This window comes from Urocitellus parryii, chromosome 8 (genome assembly GCF_045843805.1).
Source record: "Urocitellus parryii isolate mUroPar1 chromosome 8, mUroPar1.hap1, whole genome shotgun sequence".
In the NCBI taxonomy this organism is placed as follows: Eukaryota; Metazoa; Chordata; class Mammalia; order Rodentia; family Sciuridae; genus Urocitellus; species Urocitellus parryii.
In genome coordinates this window covers 123,483,667-123,493,773 of record NC_135538.1, presented here as the reverse complement: position 1 = coordinate 123,493,773, position 10,107 = coordinate 123,483,667, and the positions used below count along the sequence as shown (strand labels likewise).

General features: G+C 37.2%; 1 protein-coding gene across 1 annotated transcript; it reads left to right on the top strand.

Moving 5' to 3' along the window:
* Positions 1-948: 948 nt before the first annotated feature.
* On the top strand, positions 949-1,809 carry LOC113178405 (olfactory receptor 2G3-like). The gene has a single exon (XM_026382740.2). The coding sequence runs from the start codon at positions 949-951 to the stop codon at positions 1,807-1,809; it is 861 nt and encodes a 286-aa protein (XP_026238525.2).
* Positions 1,810-10,107: the final 8,298 nt, after the last annotated feature.

Genomic DNA, 10,107 nt, shown 5'->3' with positions numbered 1-10,107 from the left:
AAGATATTTTAAAGGAATCTTTTTATATTTAACTCTCATAGTTAATCAATGCTGTAGTCTTTTTGGAGACTAAACTTGACCAATCAGAAGTAGATTTTCATAACCACAATTCTTAATATTTGCAACTTAATAGTTTGAATTATACAGTCTATGTAATTTACTTTATAAAAGGTGGTTGACTTTGCGTACTTTTACAATAAAAGCATCTTAAAGCTTGTGGGCCTAAGAATCATCAAGGATAATGGTTGCTTATTAAAAACTATGCATTAGGTTTTCCTAGAGAGCAATATTTGTAAATCAGACCAATATCTCCAATAGAGAAATACAGAAGTTATCCTTAGTTTTACTGCTGGTTGCTTCTACCTTTAGTAAAGCAATGGATATGAATGATAGTCATATCTAACAATTCCTGCTTAATATTATAATTAATCTTACTGTATCTCAACTAGATATATGTTCTCTAAGTCTGATCTAGTCTATGTATTTTTCAGTTTATGTATCTGTGTTATCTATTGTATAACTATCATGTATCTATGCATGTAGAAATCATTTTATTTTCAACTGATTTGCTTTTTCACAGTTTCCACGTTGATAGCCTATGTGTTTTATTTTCAGATAGTTCACGTATGTCTCAAATCTGTTTTGCTATATGACCCTAATGTCTATTCTGCTTTGTATTTAGCATGTTAATTATATGCATTTGTCTCTTGTTCTATATAAAAACACAATTTCTCATTTGTGCATATTACTTCTCTGTATATAATTCCAGTATTGAAATGCTCATTATTTTCCTATTGGTTATAGTATAGGATTTTTTTTCTTCCCACAGGAATAAAATACAAATTATCAAGAAAGGTGAGTCTCAATTGAGGAACAATGAAGGGGTTCAATTTTAGCAACCCAGCAGGCTTTATCTTACTGGGATTCTCTGACCAGCCACAGTTGGAGATGGTTCTTTTTCTGGTCATCTCTGTTATCTACATTTTGACACTTCTGGGGAACACAGCCATCATACTTGTTTCATACTTGAATCCCAAACTCCACACCCCCATGTATTTCTTCCTCTCCAATCTCTCCTTCCTGGACCTCTGTTTTACTACCAGTATTGTCCCCCAGATGCTTTGGAATCTCAAGGGCCCTGAGAAGACCATCAGTTACACTGGTTGTGTGATCCAGTTATACATTGCTCTGGGATTGGGCTCCACAGAGTGTGTCCTCCTGACTGTTATGGCCTATGACCGTTTCAATGCTATCTGTCGACCACTCCACTACAGTGTTATCATGCACCCAAAACTTCTCCAGCAACTAGCAGCTGTGGCCTGGACCAGTGGTTTTGTGGAGTCCACAGTTCAGACCAGCCTTGTTTTCCAGCTGCCTCTCTGCAGCCACCACAGAGTGGATGATTTTATGTGTGAAGAGCCTGCACTGATTAAAATTGCTTGTGTGGACACAACCTTCTTGGAAAATGAGCTCTCCATAGCTACTGTCCTCTATGTGGTTATACCTCTGGGGCTTATCCTGGTCTCCTATGGCTGCATTGTTAGGAGTATGCTGAGGATAAAATCCACTGAAGGCAGGAAGAAAGCTTTTGGGACCTGTGGATCTCACCTGATTGTTGTGGTTTTGTTCTTTGGGACTATAATTTCTGTGTATATACAACCTAAGAGCAAGTACACACAGAATCACAGAAAATTCCTCACCCTTTTCTATACTGTGGTGACACCCTCACTTAATCCTTTGATCTATACCTTGAGAAACAAAGAATTTAAGTGGGCAATAAAAAGGTTGCTGGCAAGAGACCCAAGTTAGGGAGAAATGCAAAACACACCCAAGCATTCTCTCAGACTTTGGGGACTTGTAGGTTTTATCTAATTATAGTTTCTTTTTTCATCTACAAGGAGCATAACTTTAAATATTCTAGGTGGGGAATTTTCCTTAATGACATCCTGACCTTAGCTACTTTAAGTCCTTCTTATCCTCCTTTCAAGAAATGTATGCATCTTCTTTTTGCAGTACTTCATATAAGAGTTTTATAAATAAATAAATATTTGTAGGTGAAACAATGTGTATGGAATGTGTATGTGTAAATAAATCTTAGTGTCACTACTCTAATGACCAACAACATGACTGACATGGTTATGACAAATACATTTTTTTGTCATAAAAGGAAATCCTACACCTTGTGAAGGTAGGATTTGGATCATAACTTCAGAAGTTTAAATTTATCTGAGAATGATTCCTGTTCCTTTTTAGGGCTCACATTTGATAGTATTATAGGCAGTGGATGTCTGTAGTTTATTTAAAGTGAGAAGGCCTAATAGAAAACATCATTATCTAACAATTTGCCTTATTGGGGGATATTTTATTCTTTTTCTTTGAGCAGGGGCATCTGGGATTATGTACAACCAGAAAATTTTCTGCTCTTTCTCACTCACAGAGGAAGCTTCAGAGATGAGACAGAAGATTTAATATTGATAGACAGTGAAGTATTGATAAGTTAACTTAGGTAACTCTCTTATGCATATTTTATCAGCATAAAATGACAGTCAGACTCTTTTAATAAATATTTTAGATCTAAATCTGTACTCTAAGACAATGCAAAAACAATTTTAAGTATTATTACTAAGTCTGAATATTTAAGTTTCACAAAAGTAAATGCAGCTTTACAATAATGTTTGCCTTTGCCATTTATATACCATTTTTATATTATAAATTTGTAGAATTTATGAGATGGTTTATCTTCATATTTAATAAAAAAGATTTTATCTGTTCTATCTAATGAGATACTTAAAATTTGATAATTAAAAAAATTAACAATCTGCCTTGTTTTCCAAATATTCACAATATTTTACTTACAAAATATTATGATCCTTATGAACTTTAGATACTTGCAACATGTTATTATTGGATGTCACTTCATTAAATAAAATAAAAGTTTTAACAGAGATTGATTCTGAAGAATCTTTTAAATACATATAAATAATTCTAGGTGAATATAGTAAATAGTAAGTGGATGATAAAAAATTGCAAAAAGAAAAACATGATGTGCAGTCAGAAAAGATTGATAAGGTAACTAAGGAAGTACTTCTGTAAACCTTGCATTTCTCTGTTCATGAAATGTAATTTGACATTCATAATTATAACTACTCATATTCAAATTAAATTTTTATTGGTGGATTAGGATAACCAAATGCTTAATGAGTAGTATAATTACCTAAACAATTCAAAAATCTCATAACTTCAAACAATAAATATGAAAACCAAAGTTATATTCCAATACTCAGAAAAATGTAAAAACTCTTAATATTTTCTATGTATTCATTATATTTTAACCAAACATTTTACCTAACATTTTTCAGCCTCAATTGGCTTTTTTATACCTGTTATACCATAAATTAAATGAGACTCATTTCTAGCAGCTCAGTCTCCTTCCCACTGGATTTCCAAAGTGTGCCTCTCTGGACAGGGTGGGCTGATGCTGCAGTTGAACACAGGGAACTTTTTCTTGGTTTCCCTCTTTTTCTGATCATTTTCCTTCACACATTTCAGGAAATTACCTTGACTTAGAGGGCTTAATATGCTCAACAATCATATTATTTCTCTAAGCAATAATCTTGCCCTTAACTTGTTTGTTTACAACAGCACCAACAGTGTGCTGGGTAACACTGTCGCAGTCCCTTCTGAACAATACACATTCACTTGCCATCTACAATATAACCCTTCTTGTAAATTCACATATATGTAGCCAAAGGAACAGTTCCATGATTTATAAAAGGTCTAGAGAACATATATCAAGTGCCTCTCTTTCCCCCTGTGATTGTCATTTTGGTGAAATACTGGAAGGTGGTGGGTCTTTAGTTAAACTTTTATTGCAACATAGAATTCATATTATACACTTGTACTCCAGTGACTTGGGAGGCTGAGACAGGAGGATGGCAAGTTTGAGGCCAGCCTCTGAAAGTTAGTGAAATGCTGGCTCAAAACTTAACAGGGTGGGGACTATGTAGAACCACAGCCTCTGAGACTGGAGTCTCTGTGCTTCTCCTTTGCTAGCAAAACAATAAACCTTTTTCCTTTTTCTCAAAACTGTGTCCTCATTATTAAATTGCTATCAGGGATGATGATGAAACTTTCAGTAACAAATTTGACACATCAGATGGGGCCCGAGAGCTGCCTCCACTTCGGGTTTCTTGGGAAGACCTGGCTATCCAAGAAATCCCACTTCCAAACACGTTGAGAGCTGACTGCCTGTGAGTTAGGAGACTGCATGAGTTTGCCTCAGGTTGAACAAGAGGAGCTCTTCCTGTGAATAAAGGGAGGAACTGGGGGACTATCCCAGCAGCTGACACAGCTCCTTTTACTTTGGGGAACTCCAGCCTTTTCTCCCTAGAAGGTACAGGTTGCTCTCTCTTGGTCTACTTTGAGAAAAAGGAAACTGACTTAGTGAAGTCGAGACCCGCTTAGCCACCAGGTAAGTTCCCCAGTGTGCACACTCAGACTCCTGATTCCATGCATTTGGCTCCTCTTTGTGGGAACATCTGGTCCCTCCTTGTGGAGACATCTGTGGTTCCACTGGTGTAGGAGTCATGGTTGAGCAGGACTCAAGAACCTAGGTATTTTCACACCCTTCAGGTCTGTTCTGGGTTCTCATCTGTTTGCTGACCTTGGGTTTGGGAATTCTCTCTAGTGTCTATCTATGTTTTTGTTTGTGCCTGTTGCTGTCCCTTTTATGATATGGGCAATATTGTGTTGATCCTATAGATAGCCCCTTGGGAAATATCTTGGCTGCTCTCTCTGTTTGAAAGATTCCCATTTGTTGGCCATGGTTTTTGAGATCCTCTCTGGTTGTGTGTTTCCTTTTGTACAATCTGGCACTTGGAGTTGATCTCTCAAAGGTAAAGTAAGCAGAAGAAATTTGTTTATGCAGGTCTCTCTATTTAACCACATTTATGTCAACCATGGCTTCAGTGATCCTCTGTCTGTCTCTGGTTTTTGTATCAGTTATTGCCTTTTAAGACATGGGCCATGCTGTATTGATCTTACTGGTAGGTAGTCTCTTGAGAAGAGAGATCTTGGCTGAATAGACCACCTATTGGGTATAACTGTTACCATCAAAGGGTTCTGGGTTTGCTGTCTCCATTTACCAAAGAATTGAAGACCAGGACACAGAGATAGCAAGCAAGAAGTAGATTTATTGCAAAAGCGACAGAGACACAGATATAGAAGTCTCCGAAGAGAAGAGACTCCAGAGCTTGAGATCCAATTGGTGAGTTGGGGGCTTATTCTTTTTATGTTCTATGGAATTTCCTCATTTCCTTATCTTCTCCTCTGTCCACACTCTTCTCACTATTATTGATTGGGTGCCTCCTCTGTCCACATATCTGTTTTAGCTTTTCTATTGGATCTCCAGTTGAGGAACATGAGTACAAAAAGTATCTGTCTGATTAGGTCCCCTGCTTGTGTCCACCAGCACTTTCCTAAAGTTGACCTCATCAGAAGACCCTCTCCATACACCTTTGTTCTGGCCCTGCCTCCAACCTCCTCACTCACCACCTTTCCCTGGCTCCCTAAGCCCTCCTATCTCTTCCTCATACTCCTAAGAGAAAGATGTGGCTTTGAATGGTTTTCTGGACTATTATACAATCTTACATTTGGACTTGGTCTACCAGAGGTAAAGTATATGGAAGAGATTCTCCATGTATAGGCATTTGTGAAGTTGCATGATAAGGAGTCTTAAGGCATTAAGTTGAAGGCACAAAAAGGCACTGCCTCTGATGTGCAAGGACAAGAGGACACCAGCCCAGGGCTGGGAAAAAAAAATCCCAGGAAAGCTGCCTGACCTGAAAAAAAGTTGGCAGAGGGCAAAGAGAACCTGGCCTCTACCCTTTCAACCCCTTTTGCACACAGGAGGGTGGAGGCTACTGACCACAAAGGAGATGGCAGTAAGTTCCAGCACTGTTAGTTTATGACCTGGGGACAGAAATAGTCTCCACTTTTAAGATCTGACAGGACCCTGCATTTGGCCAGGGAATATCTGTCATTGGAGGAGAACAATTCTGGTTATGACAGTATCCCATCAAACTAAATGTGTGTGGGTCCTGGCAGGATGAACAACTACATCAAAAAAAAAAAAAAGAATAAAACAGAAACTACAGTCAACCCCTGTTTTGATGGCAGTCTCTGCCAACAGATATAAATAAATACATATATATTTACATATAAATAAAAAAGGGCTCTGTCTTATATCTGTTGGCCTTGACTAAGTCGATTTCTGTTTGTTAACACTGTTTTCTAAATATACAAGAGATTCAAGGTTATTCTTTGTTTTTTGCTAATACTGCTCACCCATGTAGACCTGTGATTATGGATACCATACCCTATGGATTCTAAATTTTACTTTAAAAGTTAAACTTAGTTAAATACAAAGCTTAATAAAACACTTTTCCAAGTTGGTGTTTTTCAATATAAAATTGTCTGTAGCAATAGTCTCCTTCAAATTTATATAGCAATAACAAATATGACTGCTAATTTTTTTCTTTCTTTTTTCTTTTCTTTTTTTTTGGTAATTCAAGGTTTTTTAACTAAATAAAGAAAAGCTGTTATCAATAAGTTATATATAAAACTTGTGTTACTGTTTGCACTGAGATGAAAATTTAAATGTTATTTTTGGAAGATAATAAGTAGAGCCTGATTTGTTCAAAGGTTGACAATGGGGAACATGAAAACATTCTGCCACCTTTTCCACAAAAGGGAAGTTAAGAGCTCTCCTAACCACTCTCATTATTTCAGATATAATGTTGTATTATGTTAACTGATGTTCAGCTAGACTCAGGAAATAATACATGAGAACTTTGTAGAATGATATTTTATAAGGGAGCAAAGATCAGATTCAGAAATAAAACACTTTTTAAGATTTGTCAAAAGGTCAGCCTCACCTGAGTTAAGCCTCCTGTTCTTCCCTATGTTAAGATGGCTCTGAAGTAGGCTAGAATTAAGCTTTTTTAAAGTTGTTTTCAAAAGATAAATTTTTTGTTATAAAGATTACTGTAATCTCAAAGTAAACAAAAAATATAATAGAAAACTTATGTAAAGGTTTAGGTAAATTGTAAAAGGTATTTAGGCTTGTAAAAGTGTTTTTAAAAGCAGTAAAACTTGGGGCTGGGGCTAGGTCTCAGTGGAAGAGCATTCGCTTAGCACATGTGAGGCACCGAGTTCGATCCTCAACACCACAAACAAATAAATAAATAAAATAAAGGTATTTTGTCTATGTACAATCAAGAAAATATTTTTAAAAAAGAAAGAAAAGTAAAACCCCAGGTGCAATAGCACATGCTTGTAATCCTAGCAGCTTGGGAGGCTGAGACAGGAGGATCACGAGTTCAAAGCCAGTCTCAGCAAAAATGAGGCACTAAGCAACTCAATGAGGCCATGTCACTAAATAAAATACAAAATAGGGCTGGGGATGTGGCTTAGTGGCCAAGTGCCCCTGGGTTTAATCCCTGGTACCAAAAAAAAAAAAGTAAAAGTTGTATATAATTGTTAAATATATGAGTCTTTGTAAAGGCTAAATAGACATTAGTGGGTTTTCTTTTCTTTGTAAAACTTTATAACTGTTGTCTGATAGTGTTTTATAGAAGTACTACTTCTAACAGAATAACCTGAATTGATTTGATATGTTATAGTTAAAGCTTTGTCCCGGGGTTTCATAAACTGACTTCCAGACCACTCACGTATAAGCAAATCAAGCCTTTATTGAAGCACACCGGTGGCAGCTGACCAGAACATAAAGCTGTTCCCCTGATCATCCCAAACAATTGCAAAGGCCCTCCTTATAAGCCTGAAAACCAAAAAATGGATGTTTGGGGGTCTAGCCAATGCAAGCAAGCCAGATTTACAGAAACGGGAGAGTGCAGTCAAGCGGAGGGATGCTTAGCCAATCATAGTTAGCCCAATCACCTCAGGTACAGAAACAGAGCCCTGTTACCCTAGTTACAGAAACAATTTCCCATTAGATAGTTCCGTGTTTTTTAAGGTTTCTATAGCAAAAGTAAAATAACATTTTGTCCTGGTTATGACCCTTCTACTTGGCATGGTTGTTTTACAGGATGAAGACATAAAACAAAATGGAATCACATTTGCTTCTACTATCATAGATACAATAAACCAACACCTGAAGGACGGATAGGATATAATGCTGACTTCCAGTACAATATTTACTCCAGTTAAATGGAAGGGATAACTGTAAAATGATAGATATTGAAGTTATAACCCATTACTCTTACATTAAGACTGAAACTGGCTTGCTGAATGTTTAAAACCAAAAACTGGAAGACCAAACTCAAGGAAGTAAAAGGGCCAAGGAAAAAGGAGCCAATATGTTGGCCCTTGTGCTCTAAGGTCAGCTAGGACCCAGAGAACAATGGGTCTCCTCTAAGGGCCCTGAAACTCCAGTGAATGACCTGATCTGCTGACTGGGGAAATCAAGAGGACCCTAGAGAACAGAGAGCCAACCAGTGCATATTCTGCAAAGAGGAGGGTCATTGGAGAGGTAAATATCTCTCATGCTTCCAAGATAAGCCATGTATAGTCAACAAGACACTGATCCATACTGGCAGGTGGCACCACTGAAAAAGGAAAGGAACCAAAAGGCTTCCCACAGGTCCCCAAGAGTGATTTCTGAGGAATCTCAGCTGCTCTTAAGAATAAATAGGAATAAGGTCAGTTTTAACCATCTTGGTCTCAAACACATGGCAGGAGAGTCTACATGGACATTTAAAAGGAAAGACATTTTTAATGTAACTTAAGATGTACACTTGAGTCAGTCCTACCAAAAAGTAAGTAAAGCTGGAGGCTATAAAGGAAGAATTATTGTGTGGGAGTGCCTAATGATAATGATCACAAAGGACTCTAGAATCACAAGTTTGTCTTGAGTTAATTTTAGCCTGATCTCATAGACCTCCAAACCTTCTTAACCTCCTACACAGATAAAATCAATCTGTTTTTCACTGATAATGATCATGGGTGACTGTATTCATGATTTTCAGAGACTGAAATATTAATTGCTTTTGTGCTACTTGTTTACAAAAAAAGTAATGTTTTCATGTCTTGTTTATTGTTGTTTTAACATGATCCGTGCCCTAAACATGCCTTGGCAAGTTACTCACCAACTGTCACCATGGACCTCTGACACCCCTGATGTTAAATATCCTTAACTGTCCACACCCAACCTGAGAGAGAATAAGGATTTCTGTTCACTTCCCCCACAACTTCAACCTCTCTCAACAGGAAGCAGCTTGGAGATGTTGTCAACAATTTTCCATAGAAATGGAATGTAGAAATTGACAATGAGGAAATGGTGGTCCACAGTGGGTCCACTTTATGGTTTGAATTAATCATTGCTGTTCTGCTACTGAAACTTATTTTTTTAAAAGACATGTTTCTTTCTCTTCCTCTCTCCCTACTCCTCCCTAATCTCTCCCCCTCCCTAATATCAGGGGAAACATGATAATTTTTCTTCCCATCTTAGGCAGATTTATCGATCCTTGAGCACACACCCACCACAGGAATTAAGTAATTCAGACTTTGAAGATGGCACCAAAGAGCCCAGAAATTAACATCTCCTAAATTAACAAGAAAATTACAACTCCAGACAGAAAACACGTGGAATGTAGCCTGTCTAAAAACCTCCTGTTCCCCTAGATGGGCAGAACGACAGCCTCTGTGCTGGAATCCTTCGTGCTTCTTTTGCTACCAAAACAATAAACCTTTCTTTTCCTGTTTCTCAAAAAGGGAAGTGGGGGTGGGGGAAATCTTTGGATGTGACTTGTTGGTAAAGCACCTCTGGGTTAAATCCCCAGTACCAAAAAATAAAAAATAAATTTTCTAAAAAATTTAAAGGGCTATGGATGTTGCTCAGTGGTAGATCAGCCCTGGATTCAAAAAATATATATATAATTTTTATGCTTAAAAGAACTGTCCAAACAGATTTTTCTGGGAAAGAGAGAGTAGTGGAGGAAGAAATAGACTCTGATATTGAACATAAAAGAAGAGAGAGAATTGGAAATTCATCAACTCTTTTAAGAAATGGTTCAAAATAAAGACTTCATG

Bases quoted from the DNA above. Each gene is read 5' to 3' on its own strand.
- LOC113178405 (XM_026382740.2), top strand. From the start codon at position 949: ATGGTTCTTTTTCTGGTCATCTCTGTTATCTACATTTTGACACTTCTG.